At 42.4% G+C, this 18,653-nt stretch overlaps 1 protein-coding gene across 1 annotated transcript in view; it reads right to left on the minus strand.

Moving 5' to 3' along the window:
• Positions 1-1,274: 1,274 nt before the first annotated feature.
• LOC125233147 (TATA-binding protein-associated factor 172) overlaps positions 1,275-18,653 on the minus strand; it is a 67,898-nt gene continuing 50,519 nt past the window's right edge. Inside the window, 5 exon segments of the mRNA XM_048139027.1 lie at positions 1,275-2,683; positions 11,346-11,521; positions 11,906-12,164; positions 12,538-12,686; positions 14,011-14,178. Of these exon segments, the coding sequence (XP_047994984.1) occupies positions 2,437-2,683; positions 11,346-11,521; positions 11,906-12,164; positions 12,538-12,686; positions 14,011-14,178 (999 nt within the window). The 3' untranslated portion in view covers positions 1,275-2,436.

Below are 18,653 nucleotides of genomic sequence, written 5' to 3' on the forward strand. Positions count from 1 at the left end.
ATTTAAAAAAAAATTACTTATACAATCAAACTTGCACTCTAAACTAACATCTCGCTTCGCTCGAATACGCCATGTGGCCCAGTGTATACTCGACCTTATGCCGGTGGTAAAGCAAAGGCGTATATCATGTAACAAAAGAAAAATCTTTTTTGAAGTAATATACGATTCAGCTTAAATGGCCTCTGTCCATATTAATATGATAAACATACCTAACTTTTCGTTAGAGCGTTTTCACTATGTTTTCACATTTACGATCCGATATCAGATGTATGTCAAAGAATGTCAAAGATTTCGCCTTTAATGATGTGAATTTTATTTTTATTTATTCTATTTGAAAACGATCCTATTCGTCGTCTTGATTGACAGGTAAAACGTGAGCTGGCGTCATCTGCAAAATATTACTGGCCATCCCCATTGGTATTTATTAAATGAAATAATGATCCTTAGGCGTCGTATCTACCTTTTCATCTAATTGTAGCCCCTATCAGGTATTTAGTATACCATATCCTAGGCTAGGACAAACAGTTTTACTATGTATAATATGCCTATTCGCGCGCCAATACTATCAAATGTTTATACTTTTTAGAATTAAATCATACAGAACCAAAGTCAGCATAATCCACTAAGAACATACTGCGATTTTTTTTGTTGATTCAGTTTGATTTCTTGTGTGCCGCTTATGAAAGTTATGATTATGAAGCATACATTACGTTACAATTTTTGCGGCTCTGAAACCGCAAGAAAAGAATTACAGTGCGTTCTAGGCTTAGTGAATCTTACTTACTTTGCTTCTACAAGATAACACGGTGTCAATACAATGCTAAACTCATCAAAACGTACAAAATCGCTACTACTCTATGTGCCTTTGGCATTACCTAATAAAGACACTGTGCAAATATTTTTTGGACAATGGGTGCGTGAAGATCTATCTATACTATAAGGAATATAATTGTAAAGACAAAATTACAAAAAATCTAAAATTTTGCTCTATTTGAAGCGAACAAATAGTGACGTAAATAGTTGTAGGCTCTTCACATACACATTCAAAGAAAAGGGTTTTTCAGAATTTTCAGATACGATTTTGCCTACGGCTGTATTATTTTACGCTACGTTACTGTTCGTCGAAACGATTGGTATCTTAGATAAGTCATCTAATTATTTGAAATTTTTCATAATCAATAGTAAGGTACAGCGGGGCAAATCTTGACTGGGGGGCAATTGTAACTAATCCATTGTTTCCATTATTACACTATGATGTTGAGTTCTACATGTATCCACTGAACACGCCTACTATATATAACCGGTGGACACTATTTAATAATGAAAACATTTTAAAACATGGAAAAAATGGACCAGTTACATTTAGCCCCCAGTCGAGATTTGCCCTGCTGTACCTTATGTGAAATTTATCTGGATAGGAATAATCACAACATTTACTAAGGCAACTTGCTAAAGCTGACGTTGCGTCACTACTGCTACTTTATATTAAACTGTATTTCTATTGAACATATATGCCTAATACACATTTAGGGCCAGTTGCGTCAACCACAGTTAACAGACACATCATAAGACTTATATTGACCGAAACTGTTTTCCGTTATCGTGATACATGCAACCGAGTTGAAATATCGGGAGCTCGACAAAAATCAAAAAGGTAATCACTGTCTATATCCAGGTCAATATAAGTGTAATGAAAATAACCATGAAAAGACAGATCATTGTCATGCAGCAGAGAAATATCCATATGAAATTTCACATCCAATAGAATTTAACTAATTTATAACGGCGACAGATGGTATGGTGCAACCGACCCTTCGAAGTTAAACGCCAAGTGCGTGCTTAAACTGTAACTCTAGTGAGAAACTTGTCAATACGTAAAGTGAAAACTGTCTAAGATTTGGTGTAAGCCTCTATAGTCACTCCTTTAACATGTGGAGTCTCGTCATAAAAATGCCGTACACATAACATGTGATACTTCTCGTACAGTCTCCGGCATAAATATGGAATGATTTCTATACCTTGTCACATTAACGTCTTGTTTGTAATGTCATACGAAATTGTCAAACAATTAAAAGCGACAAGGTACAGAAATTATCACTTATTTATGCCGGTGACTGTACTGGCTGTAGTGGCTGTAGTCCCGCAGGTCGGACAGTCCCTAATGAGAGGGTCCGGGACAGCAGGAGTGATGAGTTGGAATAGGTTTAGGTTCGCAGTCAGTATGGCGTTCGAATCTTACTCCTTTAACGTATTAAGTTCCTGTATGAAGTAGGACATATCATACTTCTCCTCATACTGGAGATGGTCCCACAGGTCCGATAAGACCTTCAGAGATGTCCGAGGGTGGTGGTGTATGGGGTTGTAGGGGGTGGAAGTAGAGACCCCTCCAGGGTGGAAGAAATCCAGCAGCTATTCGGTGCCAGTTTCCCTTGACTTTTATTCCTTCAAGGTGTTGAGTCCTTTAATAAAGTTAGACATGTCATACTCCTCCTCATACTGCCTGTCATCCCATAAATCCGGTAAGGCCTCTAGCGACGATGGTCCAGGGGTGGGGTTGTGGGGGGTGGAAGTGGAAGTGGAGGGGTGGAAGAGGTCGAGCAGCTGCTCGGTGCCCATGGTCTCGAGGGCGGCGTTCTCGCTGCTGATCACCGTGTTCGCCGTTTGCAGCTTGAACTTTTGTAACCTGGAAAAAGATTGTCGAATAAGTCGGATGGTTATTAATTAATAAAGGTATAATAAATAAACCCACGCAAAGTTGACCTAAAATGAGAAAAACGTATGTCGCCGTTTAGTAAACTTTGTTAAAAAATTCAATACTTTAGTTATAACATTAAGTGATTCTAAAAGCCAGATAAATGGACTAGAAGTTTTGAGGTTTTTTATATTTTTCCTCTCAAAGGCAACAAAGAAATTTTACCTTAAATTTAAACTATCGTAAAATTTCCATACATTCGCCATTGCTGTCAGAATTCTCCTTTCGATTAGATGCCGTGAGCGGCTCATCGGAGGCAGACGTGTCGCCGGTCGCTCCGCGTTGACAATTAAATTTGACAAATATTTTGACAGAAAATAGTGTACGTACACGAAAAACCATACCAGTGTAAAACTGTGCTCAAAATAAATAGGGTAAATCAAATATGTCAGGTGGAGATCCAATCTCATTTAAAATTTAAAGGTGCATGGCTTGTGCATAAAAAATAAATAAAAATATATCACATTATCAAAGAAAATAACGAACACAACCGAATGAGTATAAATGATTTCATTCTAGTTCGGTTAAATTGAAAAAAGTTTAATGTTTTGTTTTACTCATTGGAATACATTTTCATTACGCTGGTATTAACAGTACGTCATTTTAAAAATATATATGACAGTACCTACGTCAAATTTTGTCAACCAAACTTCACAGGTTGTATGTAAACAATTACAATTTAATTTATTCATACATATTCAGATACGTATTAATCGATTCTTACTTAGAATAGAAAAAAGGGGAATGCGAGCGGGTATAGGTATAGTGATTCTGGTTCAAATTTAATTGTGTATATAAAAAAAATGACTCAATTTCATTAAAGATTTACTCTGTGCATACCGCGAACACGTAACCGTAAGTTGAAAACAATAATAATTATAAATCACCTAAATACATCGTTGTTTACAAAGCGCTTGTTTTGAATGGCACTTCTCCACTCAACTAAACCAAATATTCATGGAACACCAGCTGGTGACCAGCATAAATGACTATGAACAGCCGTGCAAAAATATCTGATTTTCTATAGTGGGCCATAACATAAGTATATGACGACATGTTCCCGGCAAAAATTTGTGATGCTCCGTGACCGGCAAAAACATCGTCTCTCTTTCTAGCGTCTCGCGAGCGTATAGCGTCGGGCCAACTGTATGGAAAAAGACGCCGCGTCAGCGCGGCTTAACCATACAGTTGGCCCGACGCTACGATCGCAAGACGGTAGATGTGGGAGGTCCTTATCCGCATACATATCTGATCGGGTCGCTTAAAAATATTTGATTCTTTATAAAAACCTAAATTACACTTTCACCCGCATAAATATCTATCCATTGTTAAAGCAAATATATATCTTACGGGCTAGAAATCATTAATATGTAATTAAAGTGCAATAATAAACCCTACCTGGTTGCCTTACAGCCGTAAATTGTATGAGGTGATTTGACAGTTCACGAAAACGAGCCTTTATACAAGCTTTTATTCAACTTGCCTTGTTAGTAGGTATGTTAGTTTGAGTCAAAACGTAGAAGCTAAATTTGACCCACTTTCCGGTTTCCAATTGAGCTGAAATTTTGCACACCTATGTAAATCAAGTGACAATGCAATATTATGGTATCATGGAGCTAATCTGATGATGGAGCAGAAAGGTGATCATAGGAACTCTGTTATGAAACGTCGTATACCCATTGAGTCAGGGGTTTTTAAAAATGTCTCGGAGAGCAATAATAGTTATTTGTTTTAGTGAAGTAGTTGTTTAACCGCACGTGCCAATATTGATACCTGAGCAAGCGAAAGATTCCAATATTGAACCGCGAGCGTAGCGAGTGGTTCAAAAAGTGGAATCTTGAGCGTTGCGAGGGTATCAAGGCACGAAGGTTAAACAAACTTTGCCACCGAGTGAAACACAAAATTTTTCACCACACCAACACGAACAAAATACTGACTATAAAACATCAAAACAAATCAAATTCATCAATTTATTCAATATTTTTGATTCAAAATCATCATTTATAGGGTAAAATCTAGCAGACATATTAAGACATCGGGTTAAAATTTGCATGAAATTACTTTGCCCCCTTGTGGATAAAATGCAATTTTGCTATCTGTTTTCGAATAGCAAAGAATGCCTTTACCAGTTGGTGTGGTGAAAATATTTTTTTTGCAAAAAAAACTTATTATAAATTGGGAGGTGTAATTTTTTATTATCTCTTACATAGCATTAAGACGAAAAATCGACCAAGAGCGCGTCAATGTAGGGTTTCGTAGTTTCCGAGATTTTACATAATGACAATGTTTAGGGTTCCGTAGTCAACTAGGAACCCTTATAGTTTCGCCATGTCTGTCTGTCCGTCCGTCCGTCCGTCCGTCCTAGGGTTGTAAAAAAACGGTTTTTTTTCTGGCTTGAAAAAATACATGAAAAAAAACCGTGATAAAAAACAGTTCTTTTTCTGGAGTATGTTTTTTTTCTAAAGTACGAAATCTCAAAATTTGCAAAGTAGTTAATACTTTTATACGGTTTTTTAGACTTAATGTTAATTATTAAACGAATTTAATCAAATAACTTTAATTTCTGGTCTTATAAAAGTACCATTTACGAAATCTGTAGTTTGTAGTTATCACTATTTACTGTTGGCAACACCACCGCCTCTCCACGCTACACGCCGCATCGGGGATTCCCCAATAAACGTTTGTATACTGAATTAAAATGTACGTTATTGTTATTGAAACACGTTACAACTCACGAAAAACCGTTATTGTCGTATTATTTGTTTATCTGAAAAAAAAAACCATATTTAGAAAAAAAATCAAGGTGCTCGGTTTTTTTTCATGTTTTTTTTCATAATTCTGAAAAAAAACATTTGGTTTTTTTTCTATTTACAACCCTAGTCCGCGGATAATCTCAGTAACCGTAAGCACTAGAAAGCTGAAATTTGGTACCAATATGTATATCAATCACGCCAACAAAGTGCAAAAATAAAAAATGAAAAAAAAAATGTTTTATTAGGGTGGGGGCTGAGATTTTTTTTAATTCCAACCCCAACGTGTGATATATTGTTGGATAGGTATTTAAAAATAAAAAAGGGTTTACTAAGATCGTTTTTTGATAATATTAATAGTTTCGGAAATAATCGCTTGTAAAGGAAAAAAAAGTGCGTCCCCCCCCCCTCTAACTTTTGAACCCTACGTTCAAAAAATATGAAAAAAATCACAATAGTAGAACTTTATAAAAACTTTCTAGGAAAATTGTTTTGAACTTGATAGGTTCAGTATTAGTTTTTGAGAAAAATACGGAAAACTACGGAACCCTACACTGAGCGTGGCCCGACACGCTCTTGGCCGGTTTTTTTTTTAAATTATAAATGGGCTTACTCTTGACCACAGACTAGCCAAAGGCAAAGACGTGGCCTACGATGGAGTGAGCTCGCCCGGAAGATGCCTGTTCACTCTTGACAATTTAATAAATACCGTAATTTGGGGTGAAAAGGGTTCCGGGGGTATATAATGTTATTATATTTCTTGACATATTCCTTCTATTTTCCGCAATCAAAGTAGGAAAATAATATATATTTTTTTTTATTATTATTATTGGTATTTAGGACAACAGCCGTAAATATTCAACTTACATAGGTATTTTTACATAGTCTTAGGCCAATAACAGTTATCTGTTGAATGAAAAGTATTATACACAATATGTTACTAAAAAAAATGTGTTACATATTTAAAATTACAGTGAAAATGTGCAAGCCACACATTTTTATTTACAGTTTCATGTCTGTCAAAGTTGACGTTCAAATTTATTGGATTTTTACTCATTTTAATCGTTCATTATCCTTTTGAATGTGTATACACTTCTAAAGTTTATGTATAACAGAAAATCATAAGACATATTTTCATTTTTATAATGGTTTTCATGAAGAAAGCGATGCAACTGTGTTGGGGAATTTTTACGGGATGAATAAATATCCGCGGCCTGAGGGGTGAATGGGATCAGGAATGGGGGAATCGGGTCGCAAAGGGGGTGAATAGGTTTACGAAGGGGCTGATTAGGGTCGGAAGAGGGGTGAATTGGGATGTGTGGTCAATGATTGTCACATTGTATACAATAACTTACCTAAAGTGGTATTTTTATGAATGACCTCTCTGTATATGGACGCAATTTATACGTCAATGTATTGCTTCGTAGTTAGACTAGATACAAGAAATTAACACTTAGAAATGTTAATCACACTTCTGTCTACCTCCACGTTTCTACTTAAGTCCGCAAAAATCACCCATGGTTGCTATAATATAGACGGATTACTTTAAAATAAAAATCATAAGTATGAAACTATACAACTAGGGAAGAAATAAAATTATTTTATTGAATCATTTTTGATTTGTTCTTTTTCAAGTTTATATAAATAATACATTTTCAATTCGCTCAAAGGTTGGAAGAGATCCCTTATAGGGATAAGTTCGCCTTTGTACATCATAACTTTACTGTATTTTTATGTCCTAACTTGTCTTATGTACAATAAAGTGTTCACATACATACATACATATATTGAAATAGATATCATACACGAAAGAAAAAACGACAAGGCCCACGGTGGCTGAGCCGGGAATCGAATCCGGGTCTTCAGCTTACGCAGCTAACGTTATTACCACTAGGCCACCAGGCCAGGTTAAAAAAACCGGCCAGATGAGAATTTATTTTCGCACAATTGTAAAACTAAATTATTTTTACTAGTTACCTCCAAAATACCAAATAAAATTGGGCTACATAGTACATCGTTTTCTGAAGATTTTGGGTTCATGGGGTCGGAACGGGTATAACTAACGTAATTTATGGTGAATTGGGCCAAAACCGACTTTTGAACGTCGATAGCCGTTTTTTTATATGTGACATGCTAATTTTTTACACAAAAAAATCTTCCGGCAGTGTGAACTTCGGTTTGTCTTTGAAAATATGTCGTTTTATTTAGTAATTTTCGCTCACCCTAACGTTGGAGTGAATAGGGTCGGGAAGGGGGTGAATAGGGAAAAGGGTTGACTCTTTCGGATTGCGAACAAAATATGACCTGTCACGAGCGTATTATATTTATTTTACCAAAAAATAAGGATTAAATATGTTATGAGTGGTCGGTAATGAAATCTACACATATTATGATAACCCTTAACCAACCTTTATAGTTAGATGGTGCTCTGACGCGGTGAATAAGTAAGTATGGTCGTGGGCAGTGCGGATAACGTGTCAAAATATAAGCATAGTTTATTGCTATTTTTCATGTTTAAATAAACTTATAAACTAACGTAGTGGGTATTAAAGTAAAAGGTTCACAGTGAATATTAGGTTGCCAGAAATGTGTTTAGCTATACCATTGTATTGAATTTTGTATCATAAAGTCAAACTAGGTATTTACTACTAAGTAATGATTTACTCTGTGGGGTGTCTTTGATCACTTGCATGGGGTAACATTGACCATAATGACACATAGTTAATTATTGTCTGATTTTGTCACGGTACTTGTTGAGGCTGATAATTTGATCGCTTCTTGTGATAAATATTGAAATAATTGCAAAAAAAGTTGGTTTTTCGAAGATGTTAATTTTTATTCTTGATCAAAGTAACCCCAAAATAGCGTTAAAGAGTTGTAATATTTGACTGCGAACCATTTTTTTTTATCTTTTCTTGACATAAAATACTTTTGCAAGTGATTACATTCGATTATCATTAAAAAATATATATAGTGTATCAAAGTAACCCCAATGTCAGTTTATGTTTGATCACATCGTTTTTTTTCTGCGTACATTATTTTATTTATTTATTTATTTATTTATTCCTTATTGCACATAAAAAAATAAGTACAAATGGTGGACATAATGCCTTAAGGCATTCTCTACCAGTCAACCACTGGGTTAAAAAGAAACATTTCATACGTGCAGGCATTGTGACAGAAAACAATAATCCTGATATCACTTATTTTGTTACCTTGTTAGCTTTTTAGCAGGAAAAGACTGAAAAAGTTGATGGTCCCATTTTTTTTCTTCCTTAGTTACGTTACGTTTAAATTCCCAAATTGGTCAATGTAACCCCAGTTTACGGTAGACACCGTCAACCTATTCTAATAATTCTCTTTTTATTTGAAAGAAAATTCGTTACGATAATATGTATATAAAATATGCAATCTAAGATAAAAAATGCTTTTCATATAGTTACAAACTTAGTTCAGATTTTTTTTGTACAACTTTTAAAAATTGTTCTACCTATCAAGTTCAAAATAATTTTCCTAGAAAGTCTTTTTTCTACTCCCGAACTATTATTCGTCATTTACAGGGTCGTGCATAGATCTTTAAAACCCTACATAAAAGTCTATTCCCCAAAGCCAGTGTCCGCTGGCTTTCCGCGCATGCGCGCAGTATCGAAAAACTGAAAACGCATTGTTTGGCTCTGTAACCATGGCAACGCCTTATAACGATACGGCGCGCGTGCGCGGGAAGGCTTTGGGCAGCTGAGCTGACAGTGCAAACCTTTGCGTCAAAATACAGGAAACAGTGTGAATTTCACGAAAGTTATTCGAGAAACCTATTAAAAACTAAGTGCATGGTCGTAGAAAAAGTATTGTATGCAACGGTGTTTAACTGAGTCAAAAAATACTCGTGGCGTCTTAATAACAATTTTCGGCTTCGCCTCAAATTGTTACCCACGCCACTCGTCTTTTTTGATCTCCTTTAAACGCCTGTTGCATAAAATACTATTTAAAGTTCTGCTTTTGAGATTTTTTCATATTTGAGAAAACAGCCCTTATGGCCTGAAATACGGCATACGGCAGTGATATTGACATTGACATATGCTTTTTCGTATTTTGATGGTATTTTGACTGCACTGTATTTTTTGCCATGCTAATTTGAACCTTATCTCTAAGCGATGTTTTTTAATTTTCAGTTACATCACAGATGTGTATGACATGACATCTAGGTATTTTTCCATTTAAAAGAAACTACAAGGGGCTTTACAGACGTGGCGACTGCAACTGGTACAGGGCTTAAGCCATAATTTAAAATTATATTGTGATTTTTATATGTATTTGTGGTTTATTTAATACTAAGTATGAGTTTCAACATTTTCAACTCAAGGAACTGAAATTAAGAGAAGGGACTCGGAAATTGGGTAAGATCAAGAGTCTGATGCAGATGCCGATGGCATGGCAGTATTGGATAAGATAAGATATGCGTCGATATTCCCTGTCTTTCTTTGTGTCTCTGACATGACTGCTGCTAGCTGTACTCTATTCATTAGGTTTTTATTTTATACACATACTTTATTTTTGTATCAAAATAAATGATAAATTGATAAAAAACCTAACGACCAAAAAGAATAAAGTACCTATCTGTTAGTCTTTAATACACCCCGCATATACGTAATGCACAGCACAGGCCTCCGAAGACCGGCAGGGCAATCATGGTCGCGCGATAAATGGTATAACATCGGGCCGTCCCTATCGCACTTACAAATAGTGTGATAGGGCTGATGGTTTATCATTTATCACGCGACCATAATTGTCTGCCTGGAGGTATCGGCCTTTAGCCCTTCACACACGTCTTTGAATAATGTTTGCGGGGATAGGCAGGCTGACGATTTTTAATCTAAGTATAGAAAAGTAACGCAAAATGAAGTGCAAAGTAATTTGAAATACACCTAGATAAACAATCAATTGAATAAGGAACGTTATATACATATTTAGGTAAATTTAAGTCACATGAGACATGAACAGAGAAGGAAAGCTAGATGATGCGTATTTTTTCTCTGTCTTCTTGTATGCTACCTTTTTTACAGTTTTAATTTCTCAAAGGAGGTCAGTAGTTGACTACAAACTCAAAATAACACTCTTGAAAAAAATTAAGGGTCACTGACCTTTCACAGTAAATTGAGGTAGTGTGAGTGAAGGGTGTTTGTGTGTGTAATGGGGTAATTTGACAGATTCTGAAAATTCTCCCTGCTCTACCCCCTCTTAATTGATTATGAATATTTCTGTCTGAAACTAGAACTTCAAGACGCACTTAAATAACACACGACAGAAGTGACCGAATCGTTATTTCCTTTTTTTAAGTACATAATATTTAAAACGAGGCAATTCAACTCGAATAGCCGAGTCCACCAAAGTGATCTTGAAAATGTTAATGGTAAAGAGTTAAATACGTCTATAAAAGCGTATAACCGTCACGTCGAGCAAATCTTCTAAAACCGCCCAACGTGAATCACGCGTATCGCGTCCGATTTATTAAGGTAAGACATCGAGCAGTAATCAAAGATATCTTTAAACGAAAGGTCAAATCGGTACGTCTCGTTTCAACCTGTGATCGTAGACAAAATGTGGAAACCGGGCAAATACGCACACTCACACTAGTCTTCTCAGAATTCGATTTCGGAATGAGATTTCGGTTTGAATAGCATACCGCCAGGGAGACAGGGTGATGGCGGATCTGTGTCAGCTACGAGCCGATAATCGGCAGGAGGCTGCGCAGGATAGGGATAAGTGGCGTGCTCTCGTTTAGGAGGCCTCGATCCTGTTCGGATCGCAGAGCCGTATTAGTTAGTGGTTAGTCAGTGGGCACGCACCCCATGATCTTCTCCTCGAGCGTGGCGCGGGTGACGAGGCGGTAGACGTTGACGACGCGGCGCTGGCCGATGCGGTGCGCGCGGTCCATGGCCTGCAGGTCCTTCATGGGGTTCCAGTCGTGCTCCACGAAGATCACCGTGTCCGCGCCCGTCAGGTTCAGACCCAAGCCGCCCACCTGAAATGATACGACTTCTTTCTAGAATCGATCAAAATGTTGCAGATGTAGGCTTTGAGACGAATGAGAATGACGCATAAGTCAGCCCGGATTATAAAAGTCAGCAAAATATCCAAAACTTCGTTATCTGCCTAATATTATTCTATTACTTTATAAGTGCTTCTGCAGTATGACTTACCGTGGTTGTCGGCAGCAGCAGAGGCCCATTTCTCAAAACTGAAAGTTAAAAGTTACAAGCGGAAGTCTCTTTCCAACTTGTCATATTAGACATTGACATTGTAACTTGTCGCTTCGAGAAATAGGCCTCAGGTGTCGCTGTTGCGGCGGTACTGCCGTCCAGCCTCAGATACATCAAAAAAGGTATATGTTTCCATAACAACTCACCGTGGTAGTCAGCAGCAGCAAATCTATAGACACGTCGTTGTTGAACCTTGTGACGAGCGCGTGTCTCTGCTGTGGCGGCACTGAGCCATCCAGCCTCAGATACGTAACAGAAGGTAAGTGTTTCTGCAGAAGGTCTCGTTCCACGATGTCGAGCATCTTCTTGAGCTGGCAGAACACGAGCGCGCGGTGCTGAGAGACCACGGCGCCGGTGTCGCCGGCGTCTGGCGTCACGCCGATACCGCAGTCGAGCAGGAGTTGCCTGAAAACGGTGAACACAGGTTTTAAAAATACCAGAAGAATCAATCTTCAAGAATATTTTTGAAGGGTGAAATTTGATTTCCTTTGCTGCCGTTTGCATCCATAGGTTTTTCATATTATGTACTATGTGCAAACCAAAAGACCTACAAACCATTTGAGGCTTGAGGAAATCAGTAGTCATGCGAGCTAAGTTTTGTTTCCACGTACCTCGTACTTTCCCTAGCCCTCGCAGCTCTAATGCTGGCTACAGTTACCCCTATTGTAGTTCGTGCGGTTCTCCACAACTCGACGTCCATCTTGCGCCTATTTGGAGTGTAGAGTTACCCCATAAACTGAACTAATGAGTTTACAAAACTCGTGAATAACATTCATACTTGAGAGCCGGCAGCTTGGCCGCGTGCTCGATGTCGTCGAGGCTGGAGCGCTGCGTGGCCAGCTGCTGCTGCACCTTGCTGTACTCCGGGTGGTCTGGCGTCAGCACCAACTTCGGGTGGTTGCACACGTTCTGAAGGTAGTGTAGGAACTGAAAAGAAAAAAAAACTATTTTAAAATGGTTTAGAATTAACAAAACTAAATCTATCATTATCTTATAGACTTCGCTTGTACTTTAGAAACCAAGTAGGTATGACTAGGAGCACAGCTTGATTTACAATATTGGCATAATATATTACAAATTACAACACTTACGACACGTGCTTTTTAATCAATAGGCCAGGGTCTCAAACTGGAATCCCATAGAAAAGATAAAACATGTCACGAATAAAGTCACGTGATCAGTTCCCTATATTTTTTACTGTTCAACAGAAAGTGTACAGAATACCGACCTGGAACACGTGCTGCTGGCGCGTGACCTGCGGCGGGACGTGCTTGCTGAACTGCTCGTACAGGCGCCGCTGCAGGCGACACGGCACTAGTCTCGTGCGACAGCTGGCCCGGTGTACAGAATACTGACCTGGAACACGTGCTGCTGGCGCGTGACCTGCGGCGGGACGTGCTTGCTGAACTGCTCGTACAGGCGCCGCTGCAGGCGACACGGCACTAGTCTCGTGCGACAGCTGGCCCGGTGTACAGAATACTGACCTGGAACACGTGCTGCTGGCGCGTGCCTGCGGCGGGACGTGCTTGCTGAACTGCTCGTACAGGCGCCGCTGCAGGCGACACGGCACTAGTCTCGTGCGACAGCTGGCCCGGTGTACAGAATACTGACCTGGAACACGTGCTGCTGGCGCGTGACCTGCGGCGGGACGTGCTTGCTGAACTGCTCGTACAGGCGCCGCTGCAGGCGACACGGCACTAGTCTCGTGCGACAGCTGGCCCGGTGTACAGAATACTGACCTGGAACACGTGCTGCTGGCGCGTGACCTGCGGCGGGACGTGCTTGCTGAACTGCTCGTACAGGCGCCGCTGCAGGCGACACGGCACTAGTCTCGTGCGACAGCTGGCCCGGTGTACAGAATACTGACCTGGAACACGTGCTGCTGGCGCGTGACCTGCGGCGGGACGTGCTTGCTGAACTGCTCGTACAGGCGCCGCTGCAGGCGACACGGCACTAGTCTCGTGCGACAGCTGGCCCGGTGTACAGAATACTGACCTGGAACACGTGCTGCTGGCGCGTGACCTGCGGCGGGACGTGCTTGCTGAACTGCTCGTACAGGCGCCGCTGCAGGCGACACGGCACTAGTCTCGTGCGACAGCTGGCCCGGTGTACAGAATACTGACCTGGAACACGTGCTGCTGGCGCGTGACCTGCGGCGGGACGTGCTTGCTGAACTGCTCGTACAGGCGCCGCTGCAGGCGACACGGCACTAGTCTCGTGCGACAGCTGGCCCGGTGTACAGAATACTGACCTGGAACACGTGCTGCTGGCGCGTGACCTGCGGCGGGACGTGCTTGCTGAACTGCTCGTACAGGCGCCGCTGAAGGGGCGACAGCTCGCAGTAGTAGTCTTGCGTTATCTTCGGCGGGAGTTCTTTTAGCACGTCTTCTTTTACGCGACGTAGTAGGAATGGGAGCACCTGGAAATAATCATAAGTTGGTATATTAAATTTATTTTCACCTTGATTTTTTTTTTGAGATTACGATTATTGGTAGAAAGCGACATATAAATCAATGCATCTGGTGGGATATGCATCGGTGCCGTTTTATCGCACCCTAACAGGATTGGTCGAGTGCTAAGACCTGCGTGGTAAAAGCCAATAAGGTGTAACGGCCTAGCCACGACAATGGTCTAAGGCGGCGAGCGGGGCGGCTGGGCTGCGCGGGAAACGCGCGCGGGCGCTAGCCATGCCACGTACTTTTAGAAGCGGCGGCAGGGCCTAGGAGCGGCCAGAACGTTTTCATATTTAAAAACATGTTTTTTACTGTCGAATATGACTCTAAAGTGCATAGAATGCTTTAATTAGTCAATTACGTCTTGTACAAGAGAATATAAAAATTTTACCTTCCAATAAAATTTGTATTATTTTGCCTGGTATATCCGAGGTCTTTATAGAGAGAGTACGTCGTAGACGTCGCATCGGACCGATAGATGGCGCCATCGTTCGTTGTAAGTCGCTCCGGCGTCTCACCGCCGCGATGTTGGTAGTCCCGTTTTTCCCCACCTGCAACACAAGGCCCCCCGCGCCCCGACTCGCCACCAGCCACCCTCATTGTTGAGGAGAAGTGCCGACGGTATATTAAGCCTACCAGGAAGGCATCACTCAGACCTCGGATATACCAGGCAAAATAATACAAATTTTATTGGAAGGTAAAATTTTTATATTATTTGTGCCGTTTGTATATCCGAGGTCTTTATAGAGACCTGTTTATTATCTCCTGGTGGCGAGTCAGCTGGCGCGCAAGCCTTTGGTAGCCCTATTGGCATAGCATAGAAGAATAAGTGAATCAGTTGAACCGATTTGACAGATGTATCAGTCGAAATAGCCTTCGATCCGCGAATATCTCGGTGCCAGAAACGCATAAAGAGATTTTCGTGATGACGTTTAGCTTTAGTCAGCGAATAGTTAGAGAAATGACATAATAATGTCATTTCTCTATAATAATACATCGCAGATCAAAACCAAAAAAAAAAAAAGATGTAGGCGAGGCTGACTTGAACAAGATACAAAAACCTTAGATACACTATTATTATTAACAGACACGTTATTTTATCAGGTTATAAACCCAATTTCAGACACAAAGTGTGGAAATTAACTGTAAAAGTAGTGTAACTATCTGTACTGTAGCAGGGTAACGTAATTGATACTGCTTTTGTCAACCCTTCGTAAAAATTATCTAAATCAATATTAGCTTTGATATGACTATTTAAAGTCCAACGTCTTACGTCCATATCAAACACAGAAAAAGGTCATCACTCACGTGCCCAAGGGCTATTTGTTACAATACTGGTATTTTCGATCAGACTATTTCGCGTCAAGCGAGCGCGGTTGCAAGCGAGACTCCTGAACTCTGAACTTTTTAGTGAGGGCATTTGAGGATACCGATCGCTCGGTAAGACTAGCCTAGAAGATGAAAAGTACGAGCGCTGTCGATTGCTACTACACTGGACGGAGGTATCAGTCGATTTCTTTAAGTCAGTCATTGACTCTTAGGGTAATCCATTACCTAATCCAAAACCCGATGCGACGGATTTCTACTTCGTGCAATGAAGGTCGACAGAGTAGACTGAGAGGTGGAGACGTCAGTGTCGCATCGCTGGTGGTTGCTGAACACGTCGTGGTAGCAGGTCAAGGGGTGAATTTAACACCGCCACACATGCGCGCTTTAAGAGCGTAGGCGGAGCGCAATAATGGCGGTGCACCGCACTAACGCTGGCGTTGCGCCCAGTGGGCGCTAGCGGGAACGAACGAGCGCTGATAGCGAGCGCAACGCGCGCGGGACGCGAGCGGAATGCACGCGCATTCAGCGCGCTGATAGCGAAGCGGAATGCGCTTTATGTGTGGCGGAGGCTTAATACGTACCGTTGTACGGCGTAATGCAGGGCTCTCGCAGACGAAGAGGTACGATGACGGGCGAAGCAGAAGAAGGCGAGGTCACCGAAGGTCACTTACTTGGCTCCCAGGGGGTGCATACTGACCTCGTACGACAGTCTGTTGGAGTCAGCAGTTACTGTCGTAGTTACTCGTAACAGAAGAGATGTAGTCCTGCCATCGTACAGCATAACATAACATACAACTGAACTGTGCATAGCATATAGTGCTATGCGAACCTTAAGCCGGCTGCATGTCACTTCAGTCGCCAGCGCCACCGCCTGTTGAAGATTATTCTCCATCGGAAGAGCTTTACTTCGTACAATGTTCCGATTATTGAAGGTCTTATCGGGCTGCAGATGCAAGCAAAACAGGGGCGATTGGCCTACAGCTATCGGCAGCTGTACGAGGTAATGCTGGAAACTGCAGCGGTGCAACCTTCCTCTGTAGACCACGAAAGTTGTGAAATTTATGAAATCAGGTTCTACGATCGAATCAAGCACTATATTAATTGAGTATAGTCGAGCCAGATGATAACTACTGAAGTACTCCTGAGTTCCTGGCCCCTTTCGCTTTGAGCTGGAATCTGAAGTTCACTAAGGCGAAGCAGGTTTATTTTTCCCAATTTGTTTATTAGAGGCTCGGCGATTAAGTTAGTCTCTCGAATGGACAGGGGGCGCCACAAGCCTCCGGGAAATCGTCGTGTACTTGGAACCCCCGCGGCCAGATTGCCGATCGGTTTTGGTGTCCGCCCGGTAAACAGACGCACGCTCAGGATGCAGGACGCTGGCTCGAATTCAGATCTGGACATTCTGAAAGGGATTTTTTTTTTTTAATTCCGCAAACCTTTACGATGTCTTTGACCTACACAATGAGCGATGTACAGGAATCACAGGGTCTTCTCGCGAGGCGCCTCTCCGATTAGATAGCTCGCGAACATCGTCAGGACACCCTCGCAGCAGTGCGGCTCCTCGTCCGGTTATTGACGTCTTACCTCGTTCAACTATGGGTCTCCAAACCACGTTAGGACGTAGCATCTTAAGAATTTATCTGTTCTCACTTCGGCGACGGAGGAGTCCTTGGTCAAAATAGAGTGTAAATACAGTCGTACTTCACGGGAACTGGAAAGAGAAGAGTGGATACCATAGTGTACGGGATGTCAGCTGATAGCGGCGCCCGGCGTCACATTGGAGGGTAGTATCAACCTGGTCAGCAACAGAGTCTGCAACGATACCATAGCAGACGGAGCCTGGATAGTCGTGGTCGTGGCACCATTGTAGGGGAAGACAGTGTTCGCGGTGAGCGTGACATCTTAGGCGCGACGGGCGTTATCAGCGTGGCGGCTAGCAGCACCAAGGGCCCACATCAGCAATCTTACCAGCTTGTCACTGCAGCAGACGCTGTTATGTTCGGCGGTGAGATTGAGACGGCCGTCGTCAGCTCGAAAGGCGTCTCGATGCCCTGTCGCGTCGCGCAGTATCGTGCTCGGTGGCCCTCTCGAGGTCGCCGCCGTCAGCGCGGGAGGCACCGGCGCCAGCGTGGCAGTCAGCTACATCGGTGAACAGCATCAACAGAGTTCGCGGCGTCGTCACGGCAAACGCGGCAGGAAAATTAGCGACGCCTTCGCGGCAGCCGCAGTATTGCGCTCGGTGGCGCGATGAAGGTCGCCGCGTCTGCAATCTTACCTCGTGCGATCGAGGCGACATCAAGGCGCCAGCATCAGCGTGGCGGCCGACGACACCGGTGGAAAACTTCAAGTAGCTTGCGGCGTTGTCACGGCAGACGCAGCAGAAGGATTGCGACGCCTGTGCAGCGGTTAACAGTATTACGCTCCGCATCACCACTGAGGCGCCAGCATAAGCGTGGCGGCCAGCAGTACTGGTGGACAGCTTCGGCAGGGTCGCGTCTCGCGTCGTTGTCACGACATATGAACGCTCTACATCACCATCGAGGCGCCAGCATAAGCGTGGCGGCCAGCGATACTGGTGGACAGCTTCAGCAGGATCGCGGCGTTGTCACGGCAGATGAGCTCGCTGCATCACCATCGAGGCGCCAGCATAAGCGTGGCGGCCAGCGATACTGGTGGACAGCTACAGCAGGTGGACAGTCAGCAGGATCGCGGCGTTGTCACGGCAGACGAACGCTCTGCATCACCATCGAGGCGCCAGCATAAGCGTGGCGGCCAGCGATATTGGTGGACAGCTTCAGCAGGCTCGCGGCGTTGTCAAGGCAGACGCACGCTCTGCATCACCATCGAGGCGCCAGCATAAGCGTGGCGGCCAGCGATACTGGTGGACAGCTTCAGCAGGATCGCGGCGTTGTCACGGCAGACGAACGCTCTGCATCGTCACCATCGAGGCGCCAGCATAAGCGTGGCGGCCAGCGATACTGGTGGACAGCTTCAGCAGGATCGCGGCGTTGTCACGGCAGACGAACGCTCTGCATCACCATCGAGGCGCCAGCATAAGCGTGGCGGCCAGCGATACTGGTGGACAGCTTCAGCAGGCTCGCGGCGTTGTGGC

Source organism: Leguminivora glycinivorella, chromosome 14, assembly GCF_023078275.1.
Source record: "Leguminivora glycinivorella isolate SPB_JAAS2020 chromosome 14, LegGlyc_1.1, whole genome shotgun sequence".
Lineage (NCBI taxonomy): Eukaryota > Metazoa > Arthropoda > Insecta > Lepidoptera > Tortricidae > Leguminivora > Leguminivora glycinivorella.